We start from the raw sequence: 19,683 nt of genomic DNA, 5'->3' as shown, positions 1-19,683 counted from the left end.
CCCCTGCCTCTGGGCGCTGGGAATGACCTCCTGTCCCTTCTCAGTGGCAGAGCCAGTCTGCCAGAGCCTCCATGGGAGGATCCCAGCAGGCGGTGGCTGCAGGCTCCCACAGGAGGGTGACTGCTGCCCGCAGGGCCTCTCTTGTCCTAGCAAAGGACCTCCCAGCATGTTCTCTCCCACTCACCAATCCGCCTCTCTTCCAACAGAGACTTGATTTCCGCGATCTTGTCCAGAGCTTTCCGAAGGATGCTGAGGGCGGGGAGAAGGGAGAAAGAGGGTTTGGTTAACGCACATAGCATAGATTTCTCTTCCATTTTTTCTGTTTTGGGTCTCGCTATATTGCCCAGGCTGGTCCCGGGCTCCAGAGGTTCCCACAGTAGCCTCCTGCGCAGGTGGAATGACAGGTGTGTGCAGCTTCCTGTTCTGATCAAGGTGGGCTGGGTTATTCAGACCAACCTCACGGTGAAAACTAGAAATCTTCCCGGGTGTGGTGGTTCACGCCTGTAATCCCAGCACTTTGGGAGGCCGAGGAGTGTGGATCACCTGAGGTCAGGAGTTCAAGACCAGCCTGATCAACATGGTGAAACCCCGTCTGTACTAAAAATACAAAACTTAGCCAGGTGTGGTGGCGAGCGTCTTTAACTGTAATCCCACCTACTTAGGAGGCTGAGGCAAGAGAATCGCTTGAACCTGGGAGGCAGAGGTTGCAGTGAACCGAGAGCGTGTCATTGCACTCCAACCTGGGCAAAAAGAACGAAACTCCATCTCAAAAAAAAAAAGAAATCTTCAGTATGTGTTTTTTAGTCTTAAGAACATAAAAAACAAGGTGGTAGAAAGCAGCACGCCAAAAACTAAGAGAACACAGGATCCCAGAGAGGAAAGGACACAGGCAAACTGCCTTCCGCAAACCCTGCAGAAAGGCTGCCGGAACCTCCTGAAATGAGGAGAGGGGGCCTCAGGTCTGCCCGAGGGTCACGCAAAAGGAGGGGAGACGCTCGGGAGAGGTGCTGGCCCAGAGCAGAACTGGGTGGAAGGAACTCATCCTTTCTGAAAGCCTGAACCCAAAGACAGACCCCTGGATGGCCCTGCAGCCCCAGGAAGCCTCTGTGAAGTTAGTTTATGGGGATTCCAGGGTGGCAGGAACCCAAAGAACCCAGCAGAAGCAAACACAGAACTTGGCTGGAGTGAGGCTCCTTCATCCTAAAGCTCAGGGAATCTTCCCAAAGAGTATTTCCACAGCAGGGCTGGGTGCAGTGGCTCACGCCTGCAATCTCAGCACTTTAGGAGGCTGAGGCAGGAGGATCACTTGAGGTCAGGAGTTTGAGACCAGCCTGGCCAACATAGAGAAACTCCTTCTCTACTAAAAATACAAAAATTAGCCCGGCGTGGTGGCGGGCGTCTATAATCCCAGCTACTTGGGAGGCTGAGGCAAGAGAATCACTTGAACCTTGGGGGCAGAGCTTGCAGTGAGCCGAGACTGTGTCACTGCACTCCAGCCTGGGTGACAGAGCGAAACTCCATTTCAAAAAAAAAATATGTATTTCCACAGTAGTCAGCAGCACAAACTCCACTTTGGGTCATTTTATTTTCCTCTGATACCATGGCAAACCCCAGTCTATTCCTCTGGCAAGCCTTTCTGAAATGACCTGGAGTTCTAAAGACCTTTGTGCAGCAGGAAGGAGATGCACAGGAACTGGGTACGATGCAGCATCTCGGGAGGTGTCCGGGGGCACCCCAGGGCATGTGACTCATGGACCTCACCAGGCCAGGGCCAGAAGACAGAGGTAAGCCAAGGGCAGCCAAACCACCGCAGGGATAGGGAACAGCTTGCCTGCTGCGTGCAACGCAGGGATGGCCCAGCCAGTGCCACCTCAGGCTGTGAGCACCGGGACCCCAGAAAGCAGAGAAGGAGCAAGAGCCACAGGGCCAAAGGGAACTCTGAGAGTCTCATCACTGTTGCCAGGCCTGTGTGGAAGATACAGTTTTATACAGCCTGTCCTAAACTGTCTTCTGTGACGTGTTACTGAAGTGGCTTTCAAACCTTGGTGGGCATCAGAATCTCCTGGGGGAACTTTAAAAAATCTCAATTGTTTCATGCACAAATCATAAATGGATGCTAAAACTAGTGTGTTTGATATGAACGGGATAGTTACAGTCTCAAAAGTATCTCCCCACAAGACACTTATTAATTATGCAATGGAGGCCAGGTGCAGAGGCTCACACCTGTAATCCCAGCACTTTGGGAGGCCAAGGTGGGTGGATCGCTTGAGCTGAGGAGTTCAAGACCAGCCTGGGCAACATGACGAAACCCCATCTCTACAAAAAATATAAAAATTAGGCAGGGTGGTGGCATGTGCCTATAGTCCCAGCTACTCAGGAGGCTGAGGCAGGAGGATCACTTGAGCCCAGGAGTTTGAGGCTGCAGTGAGCCATGATTATGCCACTCCACTCCAGCCTGGATGACAGAGTGAGACCCTGTCTTAATCAATCAATCACACAATGGAAAATAGCAGTAATCTGATACAAGAGAAACGTGGAAAATACCACTTTAACCAATGGCACAGTCTAATATGACCCACCAGAGACACCTCTTCTGTGCCAAAAGTGTAAAGCCTGAATCCTACTAGTGAGGAAATGTCAGATAGTTAATACCAATGTTGGAGCTCCACCCCAAATAAACAGAGCCTCTGGGCACAGTCAGACTTCAGAACCAGTATGTTCTCAAAGGAGAGGAATGTAATGTTCAAGTTCCTAAAGTTACTGCAGTTCCACTGTAGAGATTCAAGAAAACAGTGTTTTTAGATCGTTTTTTAAATTTTAGTTTTTTTTTTTTTTGAGGCAGAGCCTTGCTCTGTTGCCCAGGCTGGAGTACAGTGGCACGATCTTAGCTCACTGCAACCTCTGCCTCCTGCCTCAGCCTCCCAAGTAGCGTGGGCCACCACACCTGGCTAATTTTTGTATTTTTAGTAGAGATGGGGTTTCGCTATGCTAGCCAGGCTGGTCTCAAACCCCCAACCTCAGGTGATCCACCCACCTTGCGATTGCAGGCATGAGCCAATGTGCCTGCCCGGCCTTAAGATCATTTTAAAAGCAGCAGTTTTCTGGAAGTGAAACTTTTCCATCTCAGAACCATAAAACCTTCAGGTCATCTGAGTATGACTTCCCAGCCAAGCTTACAGACACATGCCACCACGCTCAGCTAATTAAAAACTTTTTGTAGAGACAAAGTCTCACTTTGTTGCCCGGGCTGGTCTCAAACACCTGGGTTCAAGTGATCCTCTAACCTCGGCCTCCCAATCACCTCTGTAATGCTGTGATTACAGATCTGAGCTACCCAGCCCCTGATATCCCTATTTTAATGACTCTGCCAAGGTCATAGAGCCAGTAAATGGCAGTGTTGACTCATGCCTTGCCGCCTTCTGTAAAGGCATTAGCAGCAGAGGTAACTGGAAGAGTGGGCCTGGCAGTGGGCCAGGGAATGTGGGACCCAAGGGAGAGGCTGGGAGTAGCAATCAGCTTATCCATGGGAGGAAGGTAGGCTGGGGACTTGGTCCAAATGGGCCTGCAGCCCAGCCCCCAGGAAAGGAGGGAGCGGCGATGGAGCAGGTGCACAGTACTCACTTGCACTCAGCCTCTGCATCGGCCTTGGCGGTTGTGTAAAGGCCACGCAGCTTTGTCCGGTAATAGGGAGAAACTGCAGAGGAAACACAGGGATAAGGAGGCAGGGCCAGGGCAGGCACAGTAGCATGGCACTGCTTCCATGCACCGGAATCACACTCGTGGAGGCACAGAGAGGCCGTAGCTGCAGTCAGAGCTCTGCTGGCTCAGGAGTGCTCCTGAGGCGGATGCCCCCAGGCTCCACGAGTCCACATTTCCATATGGTACAAATGCCATCCCTACATCTGCGAGAGGACTGTCTTACCTTTTCCCCATCATGACACTCACAGAAAATATTTGTCAGGACCCAGGAAAACACAATTCTCAGAGTTACCCAGAGTAAGAAAGCCCCAGCCCCAGATCTGACCACCTGAGGGCCTCAGGGCAGATGCAGGGGCCGCCTGGGAAGGAAGCTCCTTTCTAGAAAACACCCCAGCTAACTGGGGTGCTTGTGCGCTCTGAGGGCAAGGTTCCCTAGATGCAGCCTCATTTCACTGCCTTTCGAATCCTCAGAGTGGAGGGATTTTAGTTCTTCAGGTCACCCAGATTAACGGAAAGCTGTCCCTCCTGCTGCATTTTGGAATATGCAGATACATGCAAATCTATTTTGAATACAATGACCACCTCGGTCCCAGTCTTGGCCATACTCACCCCAGCCCCGTCTCATCCCCTTTCTCTCCTGTGCCCAGCTACTCACTCTTGTTCTCTGTCTGCATCCGCTCATGGGTCTTCTGGATGTTCACTAAGTTGTGTTCGCTCCGTGAACGCTCTTCCTGTAAAGAAAAGAGCAGCAGGACATGACGGTGGCCCTTTGTGCTGCTGTGGTACCCTGCGAGCCAGGCCAGAGTCCCCATCCCCAAAATATGGCCCTCATTTTCTTTTCCTTTTTTTTTTTTTTTCGAGACGGAGTCTCGTTCTGTTGCCCAGGCTGGAGTGCAGTGGCGTGATCTCGGCTTACTGCAACCTCTGCCTCCCAGGTTCAAGCAATTCTCTGCCTCAGCCTCCCGAGTAGCTGGGATTACAGGCGCGCGGCACCACACCTGGTTAATTTTTTGTATTTTTAGTAGAGACGGAGTTTCACCGTCTTAGCCAGGAAGGTCTCGATCTCCTGACCTCGTGATCCGCCTGCCTCGGCCTCCCAAAGTGCTGGGATTACAGGAGTAAGCCACTGTGCCCGGCCTAATTTTTTGTATTTTTAGTAGAGACACGGTTTCGCCATCTTGGCCAGGCTGGTTTTGAACTCCTGACCTCGTGATCCACCTGCCTCGGTTTCCCAAAGTGCTGGGATTACAGGCAAGGGCGCCCGGCCATGGCCCTCATTTTCTAAATCCAAATTCAGGAGTTCAAGATGATTTTCTCCTTTGACTAATGCAAAAGCATTATAAAAGGCATTAAAGGGCCTGGTGCAGTGGCTTAAGCCTGTAATCCCAGCACTTTGGGAGGCCAAAGTGGGCAGATCACTTGAGATCAGGAGTTCAAGACCAGCCTGGCCAACATGATGAAACCCCACCTCTACTAAAAATACAAAAATTAGCCAGGCATTGTAGCATGTGCGTATAGTCCTAGCTACTTGGGAGGCTGAGGTGGGAGAATTGCTTGAATCCAGGAGGCAGAGGTTGCAGTGAGCTGAGATCATGTCACTGCACTCCAGCCTGGGCGACAGAGTGAGACTGTTAAAAAAAAAAAAAAGAAGGCATTAAAGTTGAATCATAAGTGATGTCTTTAATGATAGTCCTTTATCAAAGAGACAAATCAATCTATACAGTCAATGCAATCCCCATCAAAATTCTAACTGACTTCTTTGCAGAAATTGACAAGTTCATCCTAAAATTCATATGGAAATTCACGGGACCCAGATTATCCCCAGTCTGGGGGGGGAAAAAAAAAGTTGGAGAACTCATACTTCCCAATTTCAAAATTTATTACGAAGCTACAGTAATCACGATGGTGTGGTACTGGCATATAGATCAACAGAACAGAATTCGGAGTCCAGAAATTGACACAAACAGGTATGATCAATTGATGTGGAGAAGAAGGGGTGGGGAAGAATGCTGGTGCAATTCCTCCCGTATCAGCGGTCCTGGGAGCAGAGCTGCAACTGCAGATGCTGGAAACTGAGATAGTTCCTAAGAAAGAAATTATGACTATGCTTTTTAGGCTTTATGTGAGAATTTTTAGGTGCCTGATGGGTGGGTTGTGCCTGTACCTCAACCTGCAAAATGAGGTTAACAGTGAACACAGCTGCCTAGTGCTCAAGAGAGCCAATAGTCTATACCTGTGTGACCCCACCCTATATAAATGGGAATGCATTGGGGTTGCGGGAGGGATACTTGCTAGACTAGTACTGCTGCCGCTGCAATCTGGACCGGGTACAGTGGCCAAAGCTAACATCCCTTCCAAGGTGGAAAAGTTTGGGTGAAAACTAATCAAATGGAGAGGAGAAATAGTAGCCGAGTTAACAGAGCAAATTAAATGGGTTATGCAATGAGAGAAATCCAACATTGTATTCATACCTCAAGAGAGGCTCAGAGAGAGAGAATGCCATCTCTTAGGTCAGTTACACCGGGTGCCCGAAAAGGCAAAGCCCTGTGTCTGTCAGCACCACACCTGCTTTTGGAAGCTGATGGGTGAGATGGGAGTCTGGGAACTCGGCAGCAGCTGTCTGAGGGACACCCTGGTTGTATGGGCTGATGATAAACTGTTCTAACTGTGGATGACTGAATGGAATACGTAATCTGCCTGTGTCTTTTTTTCCATTTATTTATTTTTTTGAGATGGAGTTTCACTCTTGTGGCCCAGACTAGAGTACAGTGGTGTGATCTTGGCTCACTGCAACTTCCACTTCCCCGGTTCAAGCGATTCTCCTGCCTCAGCCTCCTTAGTAGCTGGGATTACAAGCATGTACCACCACGCCCGGCTAATTTTTAGTAGAGATGGAGTTTCACCATTTGGCCAGACTGGTCTCGAACTCCTGACCTCAGGTGATCCACCCGCCTCAGCTTCCCAACATGCTGGGATTACAGGCATGAGTTACCACACCCGGCCCTTTTTTCCTTTATTTTACAATGTATTTTATTGATAAACTCTTCTTAGAGCAGTTTTGGTTTACAGAAAAGCTGAGCTGATGGCACAGAGTTCCTGTATGTATACCTGCTCTGCCCTGTGCAGTCTCCCCTATTGTTAACATCTTGCATTAGTGTGGTGCGTTTGTAACAACTGATGAGCCGATACTGTTAGATAATTAACTACATCCATCCCCATGATGATTTACTCCATGTGTTCTGCAGTTCTATGGGTTTGGACAACGCATCATGTTGCGCACCCCCCATCACAGTACCCTGCAGAAGAGTTCCACCCCTAAAATCCTCTGTGCTCCACCTATCCATCCCTTTCATCCTCTCTCCCAAGCCCTGGCTATCGCTCATCCTTTCACTCTCTAGTTCTGCTTTTGCTTTTCGTTTACAGTTGGAATAGACAGCACATAACCTTTCAGACCGGCGTCTTTCACTTAGCAATGAGTGCCGGGATCTTCTGACTCTTACTCTCCAGGTTACGTCTAAAAAGGATGCCATTTGGGAAGGAATTTCTGGGATCTACTCCTTCCTGGCTGTGTGGTGCACAACTGCCAGCAAACTGATCCTTGTGTAGCTATAAACCCTGAGTATCGTGGGCAAAATGTGGCGGAGCATGCCCGATAGCCTGCAGTGAGCTACAGGCACCAATACGCATCTCCCTTGTATCTGCGAAAGAAAAGATATCAAATAGGGGAAAAATGGCTTTTTTTTTTTTGAGATGGAGTCTTGCTTTGTCACCGAGGCTGGAGTGCAGTGGCGCCATCTCGGCTCACTGCAACCTCCGCCTCCCGAGTTCAAGTGATTCTCCTGCCTCAGCCTCCCCAGTAGCTGGGATTATAGGCATCCGCCACCAAGCCTAGCTAACTTTTGTATTTTTAGTAGAGACAGCCAACATGGCAAAACCCCGTCTCTACTAAAAATACAAAAACAATTAGCCGGACATGGTGGTGTGTGCCTGTAATCCCAGCTACTAGGAAGACTGAGGCAGAAGAATCGCTTGAACCCAGGAGGCGGAGCTTGCAGTGAGCTGAGATCGCGCCACTACACTCCAGCCTAGGTGACACAGCGAGACTCCGTCTCAAAAAAAAAAAAAAAAAAAAAAAGAATGTTTTTGTTTGCCTGGATTAATAGGGTGGAAGGAAAAGATATCGGGCATTTTTGTTAGGTGCTAAAAATGTTCTGAAATTGATCATGCTAATGGCTGCACAATTTTGTGAGCTGCAAAAAACCACTGGATTATACACTTTAAATGGGTGCGTTGTATGGCATGTGAATTCTATCTCAGGATAGCTGTCAAACAAAATGAATCATGAAATCCTGTACATGGTAGAAAATCCAACAGGAATGGTAGCCATACACCAAATTCTCCTCCTCTCACTTTTGTTGCGTCATTTTGGTTCCTGCGTGTCCGATCTCTCTGAACACAAACGCCACCCCCGCTTCACGGCTCAGCATCAAAGCCCATGTTCCCATCTGGGAATGGAGGGTGGTGACTTTTTACCTGGGTTTGTTTGATCAGCTGATGGAGCTCTGTGAGAAGTTCTGCAATTCGGGAATCGGCAGACACGAGGGCCATTGTCTACAGTGGCACCTGGTGGGGGAGTGAGGACAGAAGACAACTCTGTTAGTGGCTGATGTGGGCTGAACTGTGCCCCCTCAAAAGATACATTAGGCCTAGAGGCTCATGCTCTAATCCCAGCACTCTGGGAGGCCAAGATGGGAGGATTGCTTGAGGCCAGGAGTTCAAGACCAGCCTGGGCAACACAGTGCGACCCCGTCTTTACAAAAAAATTAAAAACTTAGCCCGGCATAGTGGCACACATCTGTAGTCCCAGCTATTCGAGAAGCTGAGGTGAGTGGATCGCTAGGCCCTAGGGGGTTGAGGCTGCATGAGCCACGATCGTGCCATTGCACTCCAGCCTACATGACAGTGTGACACCCTATCTCTTTAAAAGATAATAATAATAAAAAGATACATTGTAGTCCTAACCATGGTACCTGTAATGTAACCTTGTTTGGAATTAGGATCTTTGGAGAAGTATTTAAGATGTCACTAAGATGAGGTCATAGTGGAATAGGGTATGCCCTTAATCCAGACACACAGCCAGGTGCAGATAGAAGCAGCGACTGGACTTGGACAGCTGCAAGGCAGGGAATGCCAAGGACTGCCGGCAGCCACCCATCCAGCCAGGAGAGACGCATGGAGTAACGGCCCCTTCTGAGCCTCCAAGAAGCAACAATCCCTTGTCTTTGGAACCAAGCTGACATCTTGATTTTGGAATTATGGCCCCTAGAACTGTGATGGAATAAATTTCTCTAGTCTTAAGCCACCCAGTTTCCAGTAACTTGTTATGGCAGCCATAAGAAATGAATACAGTGGCAAGCTATCCTTGGATTCTCCTCCACCCTAATGATATGTTTAAATGTCATATGTTCAACGAAGTCAAGGAGTCAAGGAGTGTATAATTTTTGTATATAAATACAAAAATTAATATGAAGTGCCTTAAAAAGACAGCATGCCCTTAGCCCCTGCTCTGCTGCCAATATCCTGACAAACGATTCAAACATTTCTGGTATCCATATTTTAATCTGTAAAATGGGGATCATCTCTGCTATATTTTGGGAGATTCAAACAAGATTTTATATGAAGACACTTTCCAAGTCATAAAACACTGTTACTTTCTTACTATAGTGGGAAGATAATTTTTTTTTTTTTTTTTTTGAGATGGGAGTCTTGCCCTGTCACCCAGGCTGGAGGGCAGTGGTGCAATCTTGGCTCACTGCAATCTCTGTCACCCAGGTTCAAGCAATTTTCCTGCCTCAGCCTCCCAAGTAGCTGAGATTACAGGCGTGTGCCACCATGTCCAGCTAATTTTTGTATTTTTAGTAGAGATGGGGTTTCACCATGTTGGCCAGGCTGGTCTCAAACTCCTGACCTCAGGTGATCTGCTTGCTTCGGTCTCCCAAAGTGCTGGGATTACAGGTGTGAGCCATCACACCCAGCCAGCATGGGAAGAGAAATTAACTACTGTAAAATATCTCAATCAAGATGAATGTACTCTGATGAAAATAAAATGCTTCTGTACAATAAAAGATAATTAGGGCCAGGCGTGGTGGCTCATGTCTGTAATCCCAGCACTTTGGGAGGCCGAGGCGGGCAGATCATGAGGTCAAGAGATAGAGACCATCCTGGCCAATATGGTGAAACCTTGTCTCTACTAAAAATACAAAAATTAGCCGGGCATGGTGGTGGGCACCTGTAGTCCCAGCTACTCAGGAAGCTGAGGCAGGAGAATCGCTTGAACCCGGGAGGTGGAGGTTGCAGTGGGCCGAGATCATGCCACTGCACTCCAGCCTGGCGACAGAGCGAGACTCCGTTTCGAAAAAAAAAAAAAAAAAGATAATTAGAACAAGAGTAAAAAGACAACCAAAAGTAATCAAAAGTGTAAGTTATAAGTAGGTGAAAATAGACATATGCCTAAAGATAAAGGTATATTTGATAAAATAAGGGGAGATTTTTTACGGTGCTAAAATTTTGCACAATAGCCTGCATCTTACAAAGTTTGTTCAGGCTGGGGGTAGTGACTCACACCTGTAATCCCAGCATTTTGGGAGGTGAAGGTAGGAGGATGGTTTGAGTCCAGGAGCTAGAGATCAGCCTGGACAATATATAGCAAGACCCCGTCTCTATTTTTATTTTTTATTTATTTATTTTTTGAGATGGCGTCTTGCTCTATCGCCCAGGCTAGAGTGCAGTGGCGCGATCGCTGCTCACTGCAACCTCGGCATCCTCGGTTCAAGCGATTCACCTGCCTCAGCCTCCAGAGTAGCTGGGATTACAGGCACCCGCCACCTTGCCTGGCTAATTTTTTGTATTTTTAGTAGAGACAGGGTTTCACCATCTTGGCCAGGCTGGTCTCGAACTCCTGACCTCGTGATCCACCCACCTCACCCTCTATTTTTGTTCAACTAACACATCCTCCTACTCACAGAGATCAGATTCACGCTGAATGGAGTAAACTCTTCCCCCAACTTGATCAACTGCGAACCTCTCTCCATGTATTTATTTGTATCTTCTTACAGGCTCTGCTGCTGTTATTTAAAAGTATAACAACATACAAACTAGGAATAGAGGGGAACCTCCTCAACCTGATGAAGGGCATCTATGAAAAACCCACAACTAACATCAGACTTAAAGGTGAAAGATTAAAAGCTTTCCCCTAAATCAGGAACAAGATGAGCACAGGCCCTTATCATTTCTAGTCAACACTGTTCTGGAGGCTCTCGCCAGGGCAATGAGGCAATAAGACGAAATAAAAGGCATCCAGATTGGAAAGGAAGAAGTACAACTATTTCTATTTGCAGATGACATGACCTTGTATATAGAAAACCCTAAGGAATCCGTTAAACAACTATTAGGACTAAGAACAAGGTTAGAACTCATAGCAAAGTTGCAGGATACAAGATCAATAAACAAAACTCAATTGTGGCCAGGCCCCAGAGGCTCATGCCTGTAATCCCAGCACTTTGGGAGGCTGAGGTGGGAGGATCACTTGCAGCCGGGGGTCCAGACAAGCCTAGGCAACCAGATGAGCCTGAGCCCCACTTCTACTTTATAAATTTTTTAACTTTAAAAAAAGAAAGCTACAGTAATCAAGATGGTGTAAGCAAAGACATCTAGTTCAATGGAATAGAACTGAGAGACCAGAAATGGTCGACTAATTTTCAACAAGGGCATCAAGACAAATTAGTGGGGAAAGAATAATCTTTTCAACAATGGTACTGGGACAATTGAATATCCACATGTAAAAGAATGAATCTGGTTCCCTACCTCAGCCCATATACAAAAATGATCTGAATAGACAGTTCTCCAAAGAAGACATATAAATGACCACCAAGCACATGACAAGATGCTCCATATCATTGGCCATTGGGAAATGCAAGTCAAAACTACCGAAAACACCACTTCACACCTACAATAAAAAAGAGACAAGAGTTGGGAAGGAGGTAGAGAAACTGTATGAATGCATATAGTGTGATATTATCCATACAGTGGAATATTACTTGACAGTAATGAAGTACTGAGACACGCTATGACATGGATGAACCTTGAAAACATTATGCTAAGTGAAAGAAACCGCAGTCACAGAAGACCACATAATTGTGTTTCCATTTACGTGAAATATCCAGAATAGCCGAATCCATAGAAAGCTGGGTGGGGAAGGGTTGGAAGATAAAGGACAGCAACTATTAATGGGTATGGGTTTTGTTTTTTTTTTTTTTTTTTTTTTGCCAGGTGATGAAAATGTTCTAAAATTGTGCTGATGGTTGCACAACTCTGAATATACTAAAAACCAATGAGTTGCACACTTTAAATACATGGTACACGGCCACCCCACCCCCAGGCAAATATTAATTTACTTTCTGTCTCTTCAGATTTATGTAGTCTGCACTTTTTTTTTTCTTTTTTAATGAGACAGAGTCTCACTGTGCCACCGAGGCTGGAGTGCAATGGCGTGATGTTGGCTCACTGCAACCTCCGCCTCCCGGGTTCAAGTGTTTCTCCTGCCTCCCAAGTAGCTGGGACTATAGGCGCCCACCACCACACCCGGCTAATTTCTGTATTCTTAGTAGAGACGGGGTTTCGACATGTTAGCCAGGCTGGTCTCAAACGCTTGACCTTGGGTGATACGCCTGACCTTGGGTGATCCACCTGCCTCGGCCTCCCAAAGTGCTGGGATTACAGGCGTGAGCCACCATGCCAGGCCTGCGCTTTCTTTTCATTGCTGAATAACATTCCATTGTTTTACTATATCACATTTTACATGTCAGTTCATGAACTAATGGACATTGGTTACGTCCGTTTTTTTGGCTATTATGAATAATGCTGCTATAAGCGTTGTGTACAAGTTTTTGTGTGGGCACGTTTTCTTTGTTTTTCTTTTTTGAGACAGAGTCTAGCCTTGTTGCCCAGCTTGGAGTGCAGTGGTGTGATCTTGGCTCACTGCAATCTCTGCCTCTCTCGTTCGAGCAATTCTCCTGCCTCAGCCTCCCAAGTAGCTGGGATTATAGGCACCCATCACCACGCTGGCTACTTTTCGTATTTTTAGTAGAGAGGGGGTTTCACCATGTTGGCCAGGCTGGTCTCAAACTCCTGACCTTAGGTGATCCACCCGCCTCGGCCTCCCAAAGTGCTGGAATTACAGGCGTGAGGCACTGCGCCCGGCCCTTCTTTTTTAACTTTAATTTTAGGTTTTGGGGATACATGTGAAGGTTTGTTGCATAGGTAAATACGTGTCATGGGAGTCTGTTGTACAGATAATTTCATCACCCAGGTATTAAGCCCAGTACCCGATAGTTATCTTTCCCCACTTCTCCCTCCTGCCACCCTCCCCGCCCAGTGTCTGTTGTTGCCTTCTTTGTATTCATGACACGTTTTCATTTCTGGGTACACATCTATGAGTAGAATTAATAATGTGTTATTTTTTTAACGTATTACACTATGTTTATCTTAATAAGCATATTAAACAAACTCTGTTTAACCTTCTGAGGAGCTGCATGCTGTTTCCAACTGGGTGACCATTTTACACTCCCACCTGCAATGTGCATTCCCACTCTGCATCTGCGCCAGCACATGCTATTGTCTCTCTGTCATTTTTATTTTTGGCAGAGGCAGGGTCACACTATGTTGCCCAGGCTGGTGTGGAATTCCTGGGCTCAACCAATCCTCCTGCCTTGGCCTCTCAAAATGCTGGGATTACAGGTGTGAGCCACCAATTCTGGCCTCTCTCTTTTTGATTACAGCCATCCTAGTGAGTCTGAAGTAGAGTCTCATTGTGATTTTGATTTGTGTGTCCCTAACGGTTAATGGCATTGAACATCTTTTCATATGCTGTTGGCCATCTGTGTATCTTACCATTTTAAAGTTTGGTTATTGGTCTTTTTTGTTTGTTTGCTTGTTTGTTTTGAGACGGAGTCTTACTCTGCCGCCCAAGCTGGAGTGCAGTGACTCAATCTCAGCTCACTGCAACCTCTGCCTCCCGGCTTCAAGCAATTTTCCTGCCTCAGCCTCCTGAGTAGCTGGGATTATAGGCACACACCACCAAGCCCAGCTAATTTTTGTATTTCTTTTAGTAGAGATGGGGTTTCACCATGTTGACCAGGCTGGTCTCAAACTCTCAACCTCAAGTGATCCACCCACCTTGGCCTCCCAAAGTGCTAGGCTTATAGGTGTGAGCCACCGTGTCCAGCCAGTTGTCTTGAGTTGTGTCCTTGGAAGCACATGTTTTTAATTTTTATGAAGATCAATTTCTTTTTCTTTTAGCTGCTTGTGATATTGATCTGTGTTGTCCCACATGTACAACACTGTTTTTACCACCACAGCTTTACACAATGCATTGTCATATAGAGAAGAACATATCCCCTTAGAAACATTTAGAGACCTAGGAACAGAAGTTACATCTGTGTCTCAGGTGGCGGTGAGGCCAGATGGTGGATCCTGGTGCCAGTACCCCCAGGGCTTGTATACCGTAGGGAAGGGGTGGTTCAGAAGGGATGCACTGGACAACTGAAGTATGATAACATCAAGATTGTGTGACCCCATGGCAGGATTTATGGTAAGTATGTACTCTTACACAAGGAACAATAAACAAACTGGAAATCTTGGAGTCCTTCCCAGAACTGGAATTAATCAGAAGTGAACACGGTGAACTAGAATCCAGGATGAAGTTGCTTTAGTCTCCCTAGTTGTATTAGTTAAAACCACACAAAAGAATAAAAGTGGAGTTTAGATCACAGATTGGAAGTGGATAAATCTGAGCATGATCAGCATGCAGGCTGTTGCTAAAGTCTTGGGAACTGATGAGGCTAGAGATTGTCTGCTAAGTGAGGAAAAAGGAAAGAACCCCAGTGAGCCATAAGAAAGAAAGTGAAGGTGTGGACAGAAGATGCAAGCTCAGTGGCCAGATCAGGGAAGGTGTGGATTGGCACAGAAAGGGTTATTCTCTCCTGCTGAAGCAGGAATCCTGGCTGAAACTGTTATAGGGAGTTGGACAGGAACAAGCGGGGCAGGAGAGGGCTCTCCCCCACCCACTAGGTGCCAGGGAGAGGCCATTTCCTGATGGTCCACACTTGATGCACTAAAGTGTTAATTGAATGCAGACACCAGGGAGACGCACCTCCCCGAGCATGCACATTAAGAGACCAAATGGCAGAGCATGGCCTCCCAGGGCACATCACCAGAACAGGGAAGAAAGCCTCAGATGGGCATCCATACAACTTCCTACACACTGTGTGTGTGCCCACCTCCCAAGGGTAAGGAGTGCACTGTGCATGCAGGCAGCTCGCCGTGAGGGAAGAATCATGGGAAAAGGGCCAGCCTTGGTCCTAGAATGTCCTAGGATCAAGGTTAAACACTGCATTGGACCTCAGCACCCGCGTGGGTCTCCTCCAAGTGTACTTCTCCTTTCTTTCCTGTTCCAAAGCTTCTTAATGAACTTCCACTCCTGCTCTGAAACTTGCCTCGGTCTCTTTTTCTGCCTTGTGCCTGAGTCGAATTCTTAACAGGCAAGAAGTGAGATTGCTGCAAACCCGTACAGATTTGCTGCTGGTAACTCAGATACCTTCCACCCGTAACAAAACCAATGGCCCGCCTTGCATATGCCCGCACCTGAGCCCTATTAACAGCCCCACCACTGGACAGGGGGTTTTACTTTACATGGCACTGTCACAAACAGCGAGAGGTGCTGCAACCACGCCGCCAAGTCATCTGGTTAGCCTTCCCTTAGCACACTTCAAACCTCCTCTCTCCTCAATATCCTTGATACTGCCCTCAGACCCAGGCCTGGGTCCTATTAGCTGATATCTGAGGTTCCTACTTCACTTGGAAGGGAAGCCAGAGACTTTATTCCCACCATCAAAACTACAAGCTCTGTATAGCAACGCCTGTCACCTCTGCCTTCACCCTAAAGAGGGAAAAACAGTCTTCATTTGTGTTCTGAATTCCATCTCCCCTCCGACTGTCAGCGAATCCTTTCTCCTCTACCAGTGAACAAGCATGATTGAGGAGAGTTCATCTTGAAAAAACACAAAAGAGCTTCCAAACCCCTTTAGAGGCCCCCACGTCTGTTCCTCTTCATGGCAAAACTTCTTCCCTAAATTGTGCAGGGATCCAGTGCTGCTTCCTTGTCCCCACTTCACTTTCCAACCCACTTCTCTAACTCTGTCCTCACCAGCCTCTCATCAAGAGAGCCAACAGCTCCTGCAGGGGAAGCGTGAGGGCCCTCTCTGCTGCTTCCGACGTGGCCTCCTGATCTTGACATGATGCTACCCCCTTCTCCTCTGGCTTCAGGGCCTCCCTCCTGGCAGTTCGCCGGCCACCCACCTCCAGCTCCTCCTCTGGGCTGGAGCCTGGCTATCTCTTGCACCCCCCCAGGTCCTCACCCCTACTTCCTGGCTGTGTAGTGCCATCTCCCAATCTGTACATCCGTCAAAAGAAAGTCACAGAAGGGATGATAAACAGCACCAAATGCCACAGAAGAGGACTCAGAGGGGTCTCCCAAAGCTGAGGAAGTCACTGAGGACCTTGGGGAAAACACTTTCCGTGGAAGAGAGAAGCCAACACACAGCGGGGTGAGGCGAATGCAGGAAGCAAATGTAGGTTACTCTGGGAACACGGCTGGGAGGCCAGCGAGCAGGAAGGGGTATGGGGGGTGCCGAATGGAGGAAAGTGACACGGAGGAATGTGACCATGTGGCTGGGGGGAGTTTCATGCTGAGAAGCCAGGGACAGAAGAGGGGGCTGTGTGAGAGGAGGCAGGCGCAGCGAGAGACAGGCTCTAGCACTGGATCATACCCAGCAACACCTCCCCGGCTCAGCTGACATTCCTTCTGGCCTGTTCCCTCTACACTGTCTCAGACACACGATCTTGCTGCCTGCCCACTCCTACCTGCAAAGCCCTTTCCCTTCTGGCTCAAGGCTGCGCTTGCCTGACCAGTCCTAAAGAAGCACACTTTTCTCTTGCTTGACTCTTCCTAGAACTGACATGGACTCTGCAACACACCTTTAGAAACTGGCCTTCTACCAGGCATAGTGGCTCATGCCTGTTATATATTAACCAGCACTTTGGGAAGCCGAGGCAGGCGGATCACCTGAGGTCAGGAGTTTGAGACCAGCCTGGCCAACACGGTGAAACTCTGTATCTACTAAAAATACAAAAGTTAGCCAGGCGTGGTGGCGGGTGCCTGTAATCCCAGCTACTCGGAGGCTGAGGCAGGAGAGTTGCTTGAACCCAGCAGGCGGAGGTTGCAGTGAGCCGAGATCGTGCCACTGCACTCCAGCCTGGGCAACAAGAGCTCTGTCTCAAAAAAAAAAAAAAAACAAAAGGGCCAGGCGCGGTGGCTCACGCCTGTAATCCCAGCACTTACGGAGGCTGAGACAGGTGGATCACAAGGTCAGGAGATCGAGACAATCTTGGTTAACACAGTGAAACCCCATCTCCACTAAAAATACAAAAAATTAGCCAGGCACGGTGGTGGGTGCCTGTGGTCCCAGCTACTCAGGAGGCTGAGGCAGGAGAATGGCGTGAACCCAGGAGGCGGAGCTTGTAGTGAGCCAAGATCGCGCCACTGCACTACAGTCTGGGCAACAGTGCGAGACTCCGTCTCAAAAAATAAAAATAAAAATAAAAATAAATAAAAAAAGAAGAAACTGGCCTTCTAGCCAGCTGCTATTGGTGTATCTTTTCTTCCCCAACAGACTAGAAGCTCTCAGGCAAGAACGGAAATCTCTGCTTTCATCAATCAATCACCACTCATTAGTAGCATCAGGCACTTAGCAGGAACTTTTCTAATTTTCACTACTTCACACCCCAGCTCTCTCCTTCCCTGACCCCCATCTCCACAGTTAGGTCCACTTTGGATTTCCTTACATTGACTCTTCCAAACTTTTTTTGAAAGCGTAGGCTCCTTGGCTTCTGCAAGCTACCGCATCAAATATGAACTACATGGTACTGACTCCCAAATTGATCCCCAGCCCAGAGGGCTTCCCAAAGATTCAGAATCTTTTTTTTTTTTTTTTTTTCCGAGGTGGAATCTAGTTCTGTCACCAGGCTGGAGCGCAGTGGCGTGATCTCGGCTCACTGAAACCTCCACCTCCCTGGTTCAAGCGATTCTCCTGCCTCAACCTCCCAAGTAGCTGGGATTACAGGTGTCTGCCACCACGCCTGGCTAATTTTGTATTTTTAGTAGAGACGGGGTTTTGCTTTGTTGGCCAGGCTGGTCTCGAACTCCTGACCTCAGGTGATCCACCTGCCTCGGCCTCCCAATGTGCTGAGATCACAGGCGTGAGCCACCATGCCTGGACAACAACAGAAATTTATTGCTCACAGTTCTGGAGGCCGGAAAGTACAAGATACGGGCCCAAGTATATCCGGCATCGCTCTCCGCTTCAAAGATGGCACCTTCTCACTGCATTCTCAACATGGCAGAAGGGGCAACACAAGTCCCTCAGGCCTCTCTCATAAGGGCGCTAACCCCATTCTTGAGAGTGGAGCCCTCACGGCCTAATCACTTCCCAAAGGCCCCACCATGTTGGGGATCAAGTTTCAATATACAAATTTTAGGGGAACACAAACACTCAGACCACAGCATTTGGCTCCTGAACCCCCAAAAGTCATGTCCTTTTTACATGCAAAATACATTCAGTCCACCCCAATGGCCCCAAATAGAAACTCATTCTACCATCAACTCAAAAGTCTAAAGTCCAGAGTCTCATCTATCATCTAAATCAGATATGGGTGGCTGGGTGTGGTGTATCACGCCTATAATCCCACACTCTGGGAAGCGAAGGTGGGTGAATCACTTGAGGTCAGGAGTTCAAGACCAGCCTGGCCAACATGGTGAAACCCTGTCTCTACTAAAAATACAAAAATTAGCTGGGCATTATGGCAGGCACCTGTAATTCAGCTACTCAGGAGGCTGAGGCAGGAGAATCACTTGAACCTGGGAGGCGGAGGTTACAGTGAGCCGAGATCCCACCAGTGCACTCCAGCCTGGGTGACAGAGTGAGACTCAATCTCTCGCTCTCAAAATAAATAAATAAATAAATAAAATTTAAAAAATCAATCAATCAGTCAGGTATGGGTGAGACTCAAAGTACAATTCATCCTGGGGCAAATTCCCCACCATCTGTGAGCCTGTGAAATCAAACGTGTTATGTGCTTGTAAAATACAATGGTGGGACAGGCATAGGACAGACATTCTAAAAGAGAGAAATAACAAAGAAGAAACGGGTAATAGGTCCCAGGTAAGTCCAAAACCCAACAGAGAAAACCCCATTCAATCTCAAGGTTTCTGAACAATCTTCTTCAACTCTATGTCCTCCTACCTTCCAGACACACTGGCAGGGACGTGTTGCTGGGCTCTGGGCAGCCCTGCCCGTACAGCTTTGCTGGGCACAGCCCATGCAACAGCCCTCACTTGTTGGAGTTGCATGCCTGTGGCTCTCACAAGCTGGAGTTGCACACTGGTGGCTCTACCAGTCTGGGGTCTCAGAGGCAACCCTACCCGCAAGGCTCTGCTAGGCAATGCCCTAATAGGGACTTTCTCCAGGGGCCTTTACCCTGTGTCAGTTCTCTGCCTGGGCCCAAGGCTCTTCAGGGCATCCTTTACAATCTAGGTGGGGGTAGCCATGCCCCTACAGCTTGTGTATTCTGTGCACCAGCAGAGACAGCGCCATGTGGATGCTGCCAAACTACCTCGGGCTGCCAAGGAGCACTGCCCCAGAATGCTAGGAACAGAGCCTTGAAACGGTTCTGCCCCCAACACCCTGGCCTTCTGGGCCTGTGATGGGGGTGACAGCCCCCACATGCCTTCGGGGTCATCCTTCCATTGTCTTGATTAGTACCTGGCTTCCACATCCATACTAGTCTCCTTATCAAAGGATGGCTTGGCCA

At 48.1% G+C, this 19,683-nt stretch overlaps 1 protein-coding gene across 4 annotated transcripts in view; it reads right to left on the bottom strand.

Moving 5' to 3' along the window:
- Positions 1-19,683, bottom strand: part of LOC129015833 (SAGA-associated factor 29) — an 89,283-nt gene that overhangs the window by 2,445 nt on the left and 67,155 nt on the right. For 3 of the 4 annotated variants that reach the window (XM_054454463.2, XM_054454462.2, XM_054454464.2), the window contains 4 exons: positions 8,233-8,322; positions 4,355-4,430; positions 3,622-3,694; positions 185-249 (listed from right to left, as the gene is read on the bottom strand). In XM_054454463.2, coding sequence (XP_054310438.1) covers positions 185-249; positions 3,622-3,694; positions 4,355-4,430; positions 8,233-8,307 — 289 coding nt within the window. In that variant the 5' untranslated portion in view covers positions 8,308-8,322. The remainder of the gene's footprint in view (positions 1-184; positions 250-3,621; positions 3,695-4,354; positions 4,431-8,232; positions 8,323-19,683) is intronic. The other variant, XM_054454465.2, reaches the window with a different exon arrangement.

This window comes from Pongo pygmaeus, chromosome 18 (genome assembly GCF_028885625.2).
Source record: "Pongo pygmaeus isolate AG05252 chromosome 18, NHGRI_mPonPyg2-v2.0_pri, whole genome shotgun sequence".
Lineage (NCBI taxonomy): Eukaryota > Metazoa > Chordata > Mammalia > Primates > Hominidae > Pongo > Pongo pygmaeus.
The sequence above is the reverse complement of the archived record's forward strand: the minus strand, read 5'-3'. Positions and strand labels throughout refer to the sequence as shown.